A 15,023-nucleotide genomic window follows, 5' to 3' on the forward strand; every position below is an offset into this window, starting at 1 on the left:
CCCGTCCATAGACATAGAATAAGCTGCTCATTACCAACTGGCTAATAATAGCTACTAGCTAGCTGTGTGTGTGTGTGTGTGTGTGTGTGTGTTCCCCGCCTGATTACAAGCCGGGCTATGCAGATAGCTGCACGCAACCTTCATAGATAGCTAGCCAAGTTTACAGTACGGACACACAAAGTTGATAGCTGCCATTTCAACTGAAAGACTTCAACACATTAATATATAAATTCATTTAAAATAGATATGTATTTAAACGAGCGTGTGAGAGCGTCTGACCAGACGCGAGGCTGGGATTGCGTCAGAAATCCTAGTAAGCCGACTCGTGCCGTTACCCTGGTAACACCCTGGCGATATAACCGTATAAAACATTATTATTATTAAACGTTTATTAAATGTAAACATTCGTTCGTTACCATACCGTTGCTTGGTCAGGCAGACGCGTGGAGAGGACCGGGGTTGATTTCACACCGGCTGATGAAACATCCCGCGCGCTCTCCTCGGGCTCGGTGTGGAGTTTTGATCTCGGATGGGCGGGGACAGTGACGTAGGGGGCGGGGACAGTGTCGTAGGGGCACGTGTGTAAACAAACCTAGAGGGAGGGGGTGGAGCTAACCATTCATGAATTCTGTCGTAGTCCTTCTACACACTCTGACCTCTCTATCACTAAATAAACATAATATGTCCTCCCTGTGTGTGTGTGTGTGTGTGTGTGTGTGTGTGTGTGTGTGTGTGTGTGTGTGTTCAGGTTAATTCTACATTGGCATATCAGCATTATTAATGTAATCAGCATTACAGGGAGTTCAAGTAGTAGTCAGGTGGTGCAAAAAAAAAAGTGTGCAGGTTGCAATGAGATGTAATACACACAGATGTAATACACTATCGTACGGTGTGCAATATGGTACAGATAGAGCAGTACAGTGTTCAAGTAGAGGTAGTGTTCAGGTAATCAGGTAGTCATAATATATATATATGGCCCAGCCCATTCCAGTCCATCCCTTCCCACCCCACCCCAGCCCACCCCACCCCACCCCAGCCCACCCCTCCCCACCCCACCCCACCCCACCCCACCCCAGCCCACCCCACCCCACCCCACCCCGACCCAGCCCTCCCCTCCTGGCCCCCCAGGCTCCTATGTACGGCGCTGCAGCTTTGTCTCCCAGATTATCTGGAACAACAACAGCTCCTGGCCCCCCAGCCTCTCTGATCCCAGGGGCCTCCTCAGAGGGCGCGGTGACCGCGGCAACAGGGTGCGGTGACCGTGGCGACAGGGTGCGGTGACCGTGGCAACAGGAAAGGTGAAATGTTCCTCCTGCTCTCAGGCGCCCATAACAGCCAGCCCAGAGTCAGACCCCCCCCCCCTGCAACCCCCAGGGACACCCCCCCTCTCCCCCCCCCCAGATAGGCCACAGTGACCCCCCCCATTCCCCACCAAACCCCCCCTCCACAGGCCCCAGTGACCACCCCTCCCCACCCAACCACCACCACCCTCTTCAGGCCCCAGTGACCCCCCCCCACCCCCACCCCTCTACAGGCCGTGACCCCCACCTCCAGGCCCAATCCCAGGCCAGCCCAACACCAGCCACCCCCACCACCACCCTACCCCAAGCCCAGGGCCCCCTCGCCCCTCGCCCCCAACCCCAGTCACCCCCACCACCACCCTACCCTAAACACAACACTGTTAATCCCTCTGCTGGCCTCCACAGTCCCCCCCCCCCCATCTGCTTTCACACGACAGGACATCAAAGAGTGGACTGTGATCTTTAGTCACCAGACTAACAACCTATAGACCCTAACATCTATAGAAGAAGAACCCTAGATGAAGAATGTTGTATTTGCCATGCAATCAACTTCAGTCAGTCAATTGTTGGAATTTGCTCTGTTATTTGTTGCTCTAGGCATAGTGTCAGCCATAGTCAGCGCCCCCTGGAGAGATTAGGGGTTAATTGCCTTGCTCAAGGGCACATGCAGCTCCCTCCTGAGGCGGGGATCGAACCAGCGACCTTCTGATTGATAGCTGACCTCTCTAACCACTAGGCTACCACCGCTCCGCTCCAAACATTAGCAGAAAGTCTGTTGCAGCCTTACAACATAATGTAGGATTGTGTTAACCGCACGCTGTGAGCAGGGTTCGAACCTACACAGGGACACCCCATTGGATTACAAGTCCAACGCCTTAACCACTCGGCCGGGCGTCACAGCTAGCTAACACTCGTACGTTCTTCACACACAGATCTCAACACACCAGGCGTCATACGTAGGCTATGCCGTACGGTAACTCGTGACGTTAGAATTATAAGGTTCTATCTCCATTTTTGTCAAAGTATTTTACATAATCTGATCCATTAGGTGTTTATTAATGCCTGTGTGGTGTTATTTTTAGAATGTTGACATTGTTTTAGTTAGTAATTAATAAAATACAAAGGTTCCATCTCACAAAACATAATGGAATGTCAAAACTTTGACGCTCAATATCTCTGAACTGCCCTAAACGGAGATAGAACCTTATCATTCTAAGCTCACGTAATGCTGAAGTACACTACGCTGCCAAAAGTATGTGGACACACATACTGAACATCACACCCATATGAGCTGAACATGTTGTTGAACGTCTCATTCCAAAACCACGGGCATTAATATGGAGTTTGGTCCCAACCTTTGCTGCTGTAACAGCTTCCACTCGTCTGGGAAGACTTTCCACTAGGTTTTGGAACATGGTTGTTCTCTCATTCAGCCACACAAGAGCATTAGTGAGGTCGGGCAACTGATGTTGGGCGAGAAGACCTGGCTTTCCAATTCCTCCCAAAATGTGTTTCGAAGGGGTTGAGGTCAGGGCTCTGTGTGTGCTGGCCAGTCAAGTTCTTCCACACCAAACTCTGTGACCCGTGTCATTATGGGCCTCGCTCTGCAGGCCTGTTTAACTGGAGCTGTTTAGCAGACTTCCTGCTGTTGAGGAGGAGGAATTGACAGTATGTTTTAAAACTTCCCCTCTCCCCGTCTCCTCTCTCCTTGTCTCCTCTCTCCTTGCCTCCTCTCTCCTTGTCTCCTCTCTCCTTACCTCCTCTCTCCTTGTCTCCTCTCTCCTTGCCTCCTCTCTCCTTGTCTCCTCTCTCCTTACCTCCTCTCTCCTTGTCTCCTCTCTCCTTGTCTCCTCACCTCCTTTCTCCTTGTCTCCTCTCTCCTTGTCTCCTCTCTCCTTGTCTCCTCTCTCCTTGTCTCCTCTCTCCTTACCTCCTCTCTCCTTGTCTCCTCACCTCCTTGTCTCCTCTCTCCTTGTCTCCTCACCTCCTTGTCTCCTCTCTCCTTACCTCCTCTCTCCTGGTCTCCTCTCTCCTTACCTCCTCACCTCCTCTCTCCTTGTCTCCTCTCTCCTTACCTCCTCACCTCCTCGTCTCCTCTCTCCTTGCCTCCTCTCTCCTTGTCTCCTCTCTCCTTGTCTCCTCTCTCCTTACCTCCTCACCTCCTTGTCTCCTCTCTCCTTACCTCCTTGTCTCCTCACCTCCTCTCTCCTTATCTCCTCTATCCTTGTCTCCTCTCTCCTTGTCTCCTCTCTCCTTGTCTCCTCACCTCCTTGCCATGAGCAGGTCTGAGGGGTGGTAGATTTAGATCTGCTCCCTCAAAGTATGTTTGAGACGCTGTTTGTACATATAGTAGACCATATTTCTACATACCTCTTTTTTATATTAGTCTCTAATTCATACATCTGTATACACCTTTACTGTAGGTAGCTTACTTGCCATACTGTATCTATCACTTATCACTAACATGTTTTGCACTATATCATTATTTGCACTCCTGGTTAGATGCTAAACTGCATTTCATTGTCTTGTACTCTGCAAAGACAATAAAGTTGAATCTAACCTAATCTAAACATCTAGCTAACAGGTAGCTCAGATGGCGGCCCGACAACCCCTGCACGGTGTTATAATCAAACTGCAATAGGAAAAACCTGCAGGGATCATGACTGTTCACATCGCTGCGGAGATTAAAATACCAGTTTAATTACAAGGCTAATCTCTCTGTGCAGCAGGGACTGGGGTGGACCTCTTCTTAAGCCTGGTACACACAAAGATTTTCTAAATCTTAACAGATTTTTTTTATCTGAGAGAGACCCCACATATGAAGATAAAAAATCATGGATTGAACAGTTTTGATCATATTGTGTGTGGTGTGCTCCGATATTCCCAATACAGCACACCACATACATAAAGATCTGTCCTACGTCCCCCAAGCCAGAAATCTTGTGATCAGGGTAGTAGTACCCTGACTGACCTGTACGAGGCAGCCATGTTGCGGCAGGGCAAATAGAAATGCAGAATAATGAAAAGCAGAAGACGCGTCAGTTAGCTCGCTTCTTGATTGGCTACATTCCATTCCACGTCACAATCGGACTCGGGAGCCGCCCACACACAAGAGGACTATTGATCGTAAATATTCAACACATTGAATATTTACCATCGTCGGCCCCGACCATTTTCCGAGCAGATTGTCGGGAGGAATGGACTCTTATTATTATTATTATTATTATCACACTAGACTCCTCCTACCCCCCCCCCCCTCTTTTGTGACATCACACTACTGACCCCTCCTCCTCCCCACCCCCTCCTTTGTGACATCACACTCTAGACTCCTCCTACCCCCCCCCCCCAGCCCCTCCTTTGTGACATCACACTACAGACTCCTCCTCCCCACCTCTTCCTTTGTGACATCACACTCCAGAATCTCCAGACTCAAGAGACGATCGGGGGACAACCAACAGCAGGCAGAAGGAACTTTATTGGTGGGTAACAAACAACAACAACAACAAGGCAGTTCTTCCCCCAGAGAGACGTTTGCATGGCTGAACGGCATACATACATACATACGGCGTAATGACAGCCTCGTAAAACACATGAGAACACCATGGAGGAGTACAGGCATGCCTCGGAACCCACGACTGGTCTGAGCACCCATCTAACATTCTCACATCCTGCATCTGTCACAGTGGTCGGATAGGGGCAGGCCTGTGTGTGTGTGTGTGTGTGTGTGTATCTGTGTGTGTGTGTGTGTGTGTGTGTGTGTGTGGGGGGGGGGGGGGGGGGGGGACCCAGATCACGTAGAGCAGCCGTGCTTCTCTGGTACCAGAGGAAAGAACCTTCTAGAGCCTTCTATCTGGAACGTTCAGAGTACGGAGCTCTCTGGCAAACGCTCCCCTGTCCCCTGGTCCCTGTCCCCTGGTACATAGTCAGTGTCCTGAAAGCATTCGATTGGTCGGCTACACTAACCAACCCCACGCTGGCAGGGGAGGGGCCAGGCGCACACTTCTGGGGGAGGGGACAAGTGCATACTTCAGGGAAGGAGAGAAGAAGAAGTGTGGAGAAGGGGGAGGAGGGGGGGGGGGTGGCAGGGGCGGGGCGGGGCGGGGGGGGGGGGTGTGTGAGGGTGGGGGTGGGGTGGGTCAGGTGAAGGAGGAGGAGGAACGGACCAGAGCTGGTTCTGGCTCTGGTTCTGGTTCTGCACCACCACACCTCTGGATCACTGGGTCTGCAGCACACACACACACACACACACACACACACACACACACACGCGCACACGCAGCCGGGCCGGGTCGGACCAGCGGGAATCATTAGCACATGTTAAGAGTGGTGGTGAGAGACTCGTGAGGTGTGGAGGATTGTAGAAGTAAGATATGATGAAAATAATAATAATAATAAAAAAAACGTACGTCATTCATACCTGTAGAGAGAGAGAGAGAGAATAAACAGGATCAGATTGGTTTGTTTATGCTTTTTTTTTTTTTTTGCTTCTGTTAAAATATAACATGTAAAACGGTAGGATGTATAAGCTGCCTAACTGACTGTTACTGAGGGTGGTTGTGGTTGTAACTGCCACTAAGGGTGGTTGCCGTGGTGACGGCGGCCTACCTTCCCGGGGACGTAGTTCCTGTCGATTCCTTCGTCCTGCAGGAACATGTGGAGGCAGCGCTCGTTCTGGGCCAGGGGGTGGCCTGCAATCCTGCAACACACAATACACACATACAGGTGTGTGTTAGGTGTGTATATACAGGTGTGTGTGTGTTAGGTGTGTATCTATACATACAGGTGTGTGTGTGTGTGTGTGTATCACCTGTTGATGAACTGCTCCAGGCCAGACCGTCGCTCCTCGATGAACGACTCCTCGAAGATCCCCTCGTCTCCCCTGAAGGGGAGCTGCCGCTTCAGGGCCTTGCCAGGCAGGGGCGGGACTACAATCTGGAACAGCAAACCCACCAATCAAAAGAAATTAACCCACCAAACCCACCAATCAAAAGTCACTAACCCACCAAACCCACCAATCAAAAGACATTAACCCACCAAACCCACCAATCAAAAGACATTAACCCACCAAACCCACCAATCAGAAGACATTAACCCACCAAACCCACCAATCAGAAGACATTAACCCACCAAACCCACCAATCAAAAGTCAGTAACCCACCAAACCCACCAATCAAAAGTCAGTAACCCACCAAAGTCTAGCTAGCACCGTGGCCTGGGGTGGTCCAGTGGTCTAGCTAGCACCATGGCCGGGGGTGGTCCAGTGGTCTAGCTAGCACCGTGGTCTAGGGTGGTCCAGTGGTCTAGCACCATGGCCGGGGGTGGTCCAGTGGTCTAGCTAGCACCGTGGTCTAGGGTGGTCCAGTGGTCTAGCACCATGGCCTGGGGTGGTCCAGTGGTCTAGCACCGTGGCCTGGGGTGGTCCAGTGGTCTAACACCGTGGTCTGGGGTGGTCCAGTGGTCTAGCACCATGGCCTGGGGTGGTCCAGTGGTCTAGCACCGTGGCCTGGGGTGGTCCAGTGGTCTAGCACCATGGCCTGGGGTGGTCCAGTGGTCTAGCACCATGGCCTGGGGTGGTCCAGTGGTCTAGCACCGTGGCCTGGGGTGGTCCAGTGGTCTAGCACCGTGGCCTGGGGTGGTCCAGTGGTCTAGCACCATGGCCTGGGGTGGTCCAGTGGTCTAGCTAGCACCACGGCCTGGTTCTGACGAGGCCTAACTCTCAGTATCCTAAGGATGCTAAACTGCATTTCGTTGTCTGGTACTTGTACTCTGCAATGACCATAAAGAATAAAGTCTGAATCTAATCTAATCGAACAGTAGCTGCAGTGGTCACCACCATGTCAGTGCTTTTAATAAAGGTCTCATAGATTAGATTAGATACTCTGTGTCATGGTAGTCACAGGAACTACCATCATCTCTAGCCTCTGGCTGTGTTCGTAAATTCGCTCTGGAAATCTGATCAGCAGCACTCACGGGAACGCCCTCTTGTCCAATCAACTCAACGACTTGGTTTCACTTTATGACGTTGAACCCAGCGTGCGCTCCGGCTTCTCTCAGAGCGGATTCCAGTGTTGCCAGATGGGATTGACAATTTCCTGCCCAACCACAATCTAAAAAACGCTAAATCCACCAAAAACCAGCCCAAAACCTATATTGTCAGAAAACCGCTAATTACTATTGGGCAGGTGTCCATCTCCTGCCCCCTAAACCGTATGTCTGTTGCCAATGACGTTTGGTTAGGCTTCTGCTAGGCCTCAACCCTAGGACACATCTAACCGCTGCTCATTTTTTGAGCCTTGATTGGCTACGAGTAGTTGACAGAGTGCAGCAGCTTGCACTGGGCCTGGTCTTCAAGATACGCTACACCACAAAGACACCCAAGTACCTGTCAACATACTTCCAAAAAGTGAACAACGTCCACACATACAACACCAGAGGAAGCTCCACAAACCACGTTCAACCGCGTTGCACCACAAACAAGGGGTTAAACTCGTTTGCAAACTATGCAGTAAAAATGTGGAACGCCCTTCCTATAATCTTAAAGGAGTGCAAAACACTGCCCACCTTCAAAACCACTCTCAAAAAACATTTACAGGAGGCTGCAATCCGTAACTGGACCCTCTAAATCAAAAATCAGATTAAAAGACCCGAACTACCCACTGTACATACTTTGTGTTTTGTCCCCCGCCCCCACCTGTGGTGTATGTCCCCACCTGTCCTACCCGCTGTACATACCTGATGTTTTGTTGTATTGTATATCTAGTATTGTTCTTCCCATGATGGATGTATTTTTATCTTGTAGATAGTAATAGTTATTTGTCTGTATTATCTTGTAGATAGTACTAGTTTTTTTTCCTGTCTGTCTTACATGTAACGATGAATTGAAAATCAAGGACCCCAGCCCCGCGGTGGTGTAGCGGTCTAAGCACTGGCCGCTAGTGCATGCTGCCCACCGGGGCCGGGGTTCGTATCCCGGCTCGCCAGATCCAGATATGGCCGAGGCACACGGGAAGCGGCATATTGGCCGGCCGCTTCCGAGGGGGGTATAGGAGTAGTTCTGGACTAGGATCCGTCGCGCAACACCGCCCCCGTCTGGTGTCGGAGTAACGGTACTGGGCTCGAGGAGCCAGTCAGCCTAGTCTGCCTGGCGGCCTCCTCTGGGACTGCCGACCACGGGGTCGTGCGGCGGTTCCTTCGCAATAGGCAGGGGATAATTGGATGCTAAGTTGGGTTAAATTGGCTACCAAATTGGGTGAAAAGGGGATAAAATCTGAAAAACAAATTTAAAAAAAAAAAATAATCAAGGACCCCAATTGAAATAAGCCAGTGGCTTTCTTGGGTTTTTATCCTTTTAGTTGACCTTGTATGTAATATGTACTTTCATGTACCTACTTCTGCAAATCTTCTAATAAAGTTTTCAATCAATCAATCAATAAAATAAAATAAAAACCCTGCACATTGTATGTAGCTACTAAGGTGTGTGTTTTAACTTCAAGCATTTTGTAACTTCCAGGGCACTGACATTTTGATACCGCCTAAATGTTATTGATCCAGCCTCCCAACCCTCCCAAATGCTTTTTTTTCCTGGCCCAGTGTGATCAAAAGTAGCCCATTTAATTCGGCGGTAAGTTACCCGCCCCATCTGGCAACCCTGCCTCCATCTCTCTCATAGGGCTTTCACACCGGCAAAGAACCGTGCCGGTTCGCGTTCGCGTTCGAAAACCTCCGAACGTTGGCGCTGTCTGGCGAACGAGCTCGCGTTCATACCAGTGTATCGTTCGCCACACAGCGCCAACGTTCGGAGGTTTCCGAACGCGAACGCGAACCGACACGGTTCTTTGCCGGTGTGAAAGCCCTACCAGTCCACTCACCTTGCTGTCTCTCTCCAGCTCGTTCTTCAGCCACTCAAAGTCACTGTACCTCCTCCTCACGGTGGAGTCCTTCAGCTTGAAGATGGGCAGGTTGGTCTGCAGGTGTGGGAGGAGACAGAGACAGGGACAGTGAAACCTGACCCATCTGCACTTTGTTAGGGTTTTACTCAAGCGTGTTTCAACTTGCAGGTTGTGAGCTGTATGATCATCATGGGACTACTATCTCCCTCCCCCCCTCTCTCTCTGTCTCTCTCTCACACCCCCCCCCTCTCTCTGTCTCTCTCTCTCTCTCTCCCTCCCTATCACCCGCCCCCCCTTTCTCTGTCTCTCTCTCTCTCTGTCTCTCTCTGGCTCTCTCTCCCTCTGTCTCTCTCTCTCTCACCCGCCCCCCCCTCTCTGTCTCTCTCCCTCCCTCCCTATCACCCGCCCCCCCCCCCCCTCTCTGTCTCATTCTCCCTCCCTCCCTATCACCCGCCCCCTCCCTGTCTCTCTCTCACACCCCCCCCTCTCTGTCTCTCTCTCTCTCCCTATCACCCCCCTCCTCTCTCTCTCTCTCTCTCTCTCACTCTGTCTCTCTCTCACACCCCCCTCTCTCTCTCTCTGTCTCTCTCTCACCCCCCCCCTCTCTCTGTCTCTCTCTCTCCCTCCCTATCACCCCCCCTCTCTCTCCCCCTCCCTCTCCCTCTCCCTCACTCTGTCTCTCTCTCTCCCCCTCTCTGTCATCCTTCCCTTTGCCCACACAGCGGCTAGCTGGGCTAGTTAGCTACTCCATTAATTACAGTAGCAAACGTGCCTATATAACATACACATATATATACTGGTTTGGTGTGTTCCCTCCCTGGCTTGACACTTACGAGGACTACAAACGCTGTGCAAGGTGCTAGCTAGCTAACTAACAACCACCTAGGCCACTGCCAAGTCCTCGGCCTCGATTTTGAGCTGTCACCGACCTAGACGCGACGTAGCTGAGTTAGCTCTGTAGCTACCAGGGGGACGACGACGACGACAGATAGATAGATAGATAGATAGATAGATAGATAGATAGATAGATAGATAGATAGATAGATAGATAGATGCAGACGACACCACCGTGGTGGGATGTATCTCGGGGGGGGACGAGGCGGCGTACAGGGATGAGGTAGAGCAATTGAGCAAGCTGTGCAAGGTTAACAACCTGCTGCTAAACAAGTCAAAGACCCAGGAATTCATCGTAGACTTCAGGAGGAAAAAGTCTGAGATCCTGCCCCTGCTCATCGACGGAGAGAGCGTGGAGATAGTCTCAAACCTCCGATTCCTGGGACACAACATGCGGGATGACCTGGCCTGGAAGGACAACACTAAAGGCACCATCAAGAGGGCACAACAGCGGCTATACACCCTGAGATGCCTCAAGAAACAACACAGCAAGAAGGAGATGCTGGTGGCCTTCTACCACAGCGCAGTGGAGAGCATCCTCACCTTCGGCATCTCCAACTGGTTCCACAGCTGCACGGCAGCGGAGAGAAGCGAGCTACAGAGAGTCGTGAGAACAGCACAGAAGATCACCGACGCCCCCCTCCCCTCTCTGGAGGAGCTGTACAAAACACGCTGTCTCAGGAGGGCCTCCAAGATCTCCAAGGACCCGACCCACCCTGGGCACGAACACTTTGTCAAGCTGCCCTCGAACAGGAGGTACAGGACCCCGGCCGCTAAGACAAACAGACTGAAGGACAGCTTCACCGTCAAGGCCCTGAACACAGAAAAGGCCTAAGTTCTGGCCCGGACGGATTGTATGGCAGCTAGTGCTGAGGCACAAACATGTACATTTTCAAGCCTGCAAACTGTGACACTTTAAAATAATGTGAAAAAATACTTTCTTGTGAAATATGACAACCCTAGTTGACTATCTGTGCAGTATAGTACAGTGGATTGTGTACATAGCCTCTATTGATGTAAACCAGCTCCTTACCTTCTTGTGATTTTACGCATCTATGCTTTTTCTAAAATGTGTTTCTTTTTCCTTTCCTAAACACCAGGGGAGCCTCCCCTCCTAAATTTCGTTGTTTGGTACCTGTACTGTAGCAATGACAAATAAAGTCTATCTATCTATCTAGGTAGGTAGGTAGGTAGGTAGGTAGGTAGGTAGGTAGGTAGGTAGGTAGGTAGGTAGGTAGGTAGGTAGGTAGGTAGGTAGGTAGGTAGGTAGGTAGGTAGGTAGGTAGGTAGGTAGGTAGGTAGGTAGGTAGGTAGGTAGGTAGGTAGGTAGGTAGGTAGGTAGGTAGGTAGGTAGGTAGGTAGGTAGGTAGGTAGGTAGGTAGGTAGGTAGGTAGGTAGGTAGGTAGGTAGGTAGGTAGGTAGGTAGGTAGGTAGGTAGGTAGGTAGGTAGGTAGGTAGGTAGGTAGGTAGGTAGGTAGGTAGGTAGGTAGGTAGGTAGGTAGGTAGGTAGGTAGGTAGGTAGGTAGGTAGGTAGGTAGGTAGGTAGGTAGGTAGGTAGGTAGGTAGGTAGGTAGGTAGGTAGGTAGGTAGGTAGGTAGGTAGGTAGGTAGGTAGGTAGGTAGGTAGGTAGGTAGGTAGGTAGGTAGGTAGGTAGGTAGGTAGGTAGGTAGGTAGGTAGGTAGGTAGGTAGGTAGGTAGGTAGGTAGGTAGGTAGGTAGGTAGGTAGGTAGGTAGGTAGGTAGGTAGGTAGGTAGGTAGGTAGGTAGGTAGGTAGGTAGGTAGGTAGGTAGGTAGGTAGGTAGGTAGGTAGGTAGGTAGGTAGGTAGGTAGGTAGGTAGGTAGGTAGGTAGGTAGGTAGGTAGGTAGGTAGGTAGGTAGGTAGGTAGGTAGGTAGGTAGGTAGGTAGGTAGGTAGGTAGGTAGGTAGGTAGGTAGGTAGGTAGGTAGGTAGGTAGGTAGGTAGGTAGGTAGGTAGGTAGGTAGGTAGGTAGGTAGGTAGGTAGGTAGGTAGGTAGGTAGGTAGGTAGGTAGGTAGGTAGGTAGGTAGGTAGGTAGGTAGGTAGGTAGGTAGGTAGGTAGGTAGGTAGGTAGGTAGGTAGGTAGGTAGGTAGGTAGGTAGGTAGGTAGGTAGGTAGGTAGGTAGGTAGGTAGGTAGGTAGGTAGGTAGGTAGGTAGGTAGGTAGGTAGGTAGGTAGGTAGGTAGGTAGGTAGGTAGGTAGGTAGGTAGGTAGGTAGGTAGGTAGGTAGGTAGGTAGGTAGGTAGGTAGGTAGGTAGGTAGGTAGGTAGGTAGGTAGGTAGGTAGGTAGGTAGGTAGGTAGGTAGGTAGGTAGGTAGGTAGGTAGGTAGGTAGGTAGGTAGGTAGGTAGGTAGGTAGGTAGGTAGGTAGGTAGGTAGGTAGGTAGGTAGGTAGGTAGGTAGGTAGGTAGGTAGGTAGGTAGGTAGGTAGGTAGGTAGGTAGGTAGGTAGGTAGGTAGGTAGGTAGGTAGGTAGGTAGGTAGGTAGGTAGGTAGGTAGGTAGGTAGGTAGGTAGGTAGGTAGGTAGGTAGGTAGGTAGGTAGGTAGGTAGGTAGGTAGGTAGGTAGGTAGGTAGGTAGGTAGGTAGGTAGGTAGGTAGGTAGGTAGGTAGGTAGGTAGGTAGGTAGGTAGGTAGGTAGGTAGGTAGGTAGGTAGGTAGGTAGGTAGGTAGGTAGGTAGGTAGGTAGGTAGGTAGGTAGGTAGGTAGGTAGGTAGGTAGGTAGGTAGGTAGGTAGGTAGGTAGGTAGGTAGGTAGGTAGGTAGGTAGGTAGGTAGGTAGGTAGGTAGGTAGGTAGGTAGGTAGGTAGATAGATAGATAGATAGATAGATAGATAGATAGATAGATAGATAGATAGATAGATAGATAGATAGATAGATAGATAGATAGATAGATAGATAGATAGATAGATAGATAGATAGATAGATAGATAGATAGATAGATAGATAGATGATAGATAGATAGATAGTAGATAGATAGACAGACAGACAGACAGACAGAAGATAGACAGACAGATAGATAGACAGATAGATAGATCTATAGATAGATAGATAGATAGATAGGTAGGTAGGATAGATAGATAGATAGATACATAGACAGAATAGATAGATAGATAGATAGATAGGTAGATAGATAGATAGACAGACAGACAGATAGATAGATAGACAGATAGATACATAGATAGATATATTGATAGACAGACAGACAGACAGACAGACTAGACAGACAGACACACAGACGGACGGACGGGCAGACAGACAGACACCTACCCTCATACGGACAGACAGACAGGACAGACACACAGACAGACAGACAGACAGACAGGCAGACAGGACAGACAGTCAGACAGACAGACAGACAGGCAGACAGGCAGGCAGACAGACAGACAGACAGGCAGGCAGACAGACAGACAGGCAGGCAGACAGACACACAGACACACAGTCAGGCAGACAGACAGACAGACGATAGATAGATAGATAGACAGATAGATAGGGAGGTAGATAGATAGACAGATAGATACATAGATAGATATATTGATAGACAGACAGACAGACAGACTAGACAGACAGACAGCCACCTACCCTCATACGGACAGACAGACAGGACAGACACACAGACACACAGACAGACAGACACACAGAAACACAGACAGACACACAGACAGACAGACAGACAGGCAGGCAGACAGACACACAGACAGGCAGACAGACACACAGACAGACAGTCAGACAGACAGTCAGACAGACAGTCAGACAGACACACAGACAGACAGACACACAGACAGACAGACAGACACAGACAGACACACAGACAGACAGGCAGACAGACAGACAGAAACACAGACAGATAGACAGACAGACAGTCAGACAGACAGACACACAGACAGACAGACAGGCAGACAGGCAGACAGACAGACAGACAGACAGACACACACACAGACAGGCAGACAGACACACAGACAGACAGACAGAGCAGACAGACAAACACACAGACAGACAGACGGACAGACAGACAGACAGTCAGACAGACAGTCAGACAGACACAGACAGACAGACAGGCAGACAGACAGACAGACACACAGACAGATAGACAGACAGATAGACAGACAGACAGACAGGCAGACAGGCAGACAGGCAGGCAGACAGACAGACAGACACACAGACAGGCAGACAGACAGGCAGACAGGCAGGCAGACAGACAGACACCTTACCCTCATACGGACTTCATAAGTGGTGAACCGGGTCCTCCCCACGCCGGCGGTCTGCGGGTCGTACACGTCGATCTCCAGGAAGTTGCTGGGAGGACCGTAGGCGTCCGTCAGGTCCTGCGGCTTGGAGTTCAGCCGGCGGGTGTCCGCCACCGTGGGGTCGGCCATGGTCGCTGACTAACTAACTAACTAACACACTGTGTGTGTGTGTGTGTGTGAGGGGGGGGGGGGGAAACAACAACTAACCTACTGACGGAGATCCTCTCTCGGGCGTTAGTGTGTCTGAGCAGCGAGGCTAGTGTCATCCAGGGACACCCCCACTGCCCTGTCTGCTCTCCGTCCGTCTGGCTGCTCTTCCGCATGGAGGTTCCTCCCCCTCCTCCTCTCCCTCCTCCTGCTCCTCCTCCTCCTCCCTCCTCCTCCCCCTCCTCCTGCTCCTCCCCCTCCTCCTGCTCCTCCTCCTCCTCCCTCCTCCTCTCCCTCCTCCTGCTCCTCCTCCTCCCTCCTCCTGCTCCTCCTCCCTCCTCCTCCCCCTCCTCCTGCTCCTCCTCCTCCCTGCTCCTCCTCCCTCCCTGCCTCCCTCTATATATATATACGGTGGCCGACAAGGGCAAACGCGCTGCAAAGACCAAAACAAATACATTAACAGCAAACGCGCTGCAAATACAGAAACGATACAAAGTCAAAAACACATACAACCCCGACAACACATGCAACAA

At 50.7% G+C, this 15,023-nt stretch overlaps 1 protein-coding gene across 3 annotated transcripts; it reads right to left on the reverse strand.

Moving 5' to 3' along the window:
* Window positions 1-4,782: 4,782 nt before the first annotated feature.
* Window positions 4,783-14,583, reverse strand: LOC308174785 (sorting nexin-12). Of its 3 annotated transcripts, none has more exons than XM_080549888.1 (5): window positions 14,320-14,583; window positions 9,170-9,265; window positions 6,109-6,233; window positions 5,907-5,997; window positions 4,783-5,523 (listed from the first exon to the last, which is right to left on the reverse strand). In XM_080549888.1, the coding sequence occupies exons 1-5, from the start codon at window positions 14,470-14,472 to the stop codon at window positions 5,515-5,517; spliced, it is 474 nt and encodes a 157-aa protein (XP_080406014.1). In that variant the 5' UTR covers window positions 14,473-14,583; the 3' UTR covers window positions 4,783-5,514. The 3 variants fall into 3 exon arrangements, with proteins under 3 accessions (XP_080406014.1, XP_080406012.1, XP_080406013.1); XM_080549886.1 differs by having other exon boundaries at window positions 14,308-14,583; XM_080549887.1 differs by lacking the exon at window positions 4,783-5,523 and adding an exon at window positions 5,639-5,718 and having other exon boundaries at window positions 14,308-14,583.
* Between the last annotated feature and the right edge of the window lie 440 nt (window positions 14,584-15,023).

The sequence above is a fragment of the Nansenia antarctica genome (assembly GCF_963989245.1).
Source record: "Nansenia antarctica genome assembly, chromosome: 20".
In the NCBI taxonomy this organism is placed as follows: Eukaryota; Metazoa; Chordata; class Actinopteri; order Argentiniformes; family Microstomatidae; genus Nansenia; species Nansenia antarctica.

Coding starts and splice junctions, on each gene's coding strand:
- LOC308174785 (XM_080549886.1), bottom strand. CDS start 14,472: ATGGCCGACCCCACGGTGGCGGACACCCGCCGGCTGAACTCCAAGCCG. Junction 6,234..9,169: donor AGCTGGAGAGAGACAGCAAG/GTGAGTGGACTG, acceptor TTGCTGTTCCAG/ATTGTAGTCCCGCCCCTGCC. Junction 5,998..6,108: donor CTGGAGCAGTTCATCAACAG/GTGATACACACA, acceptor TGTGTGTTGCAG/GATTGCAGGCCACCCCCTGG.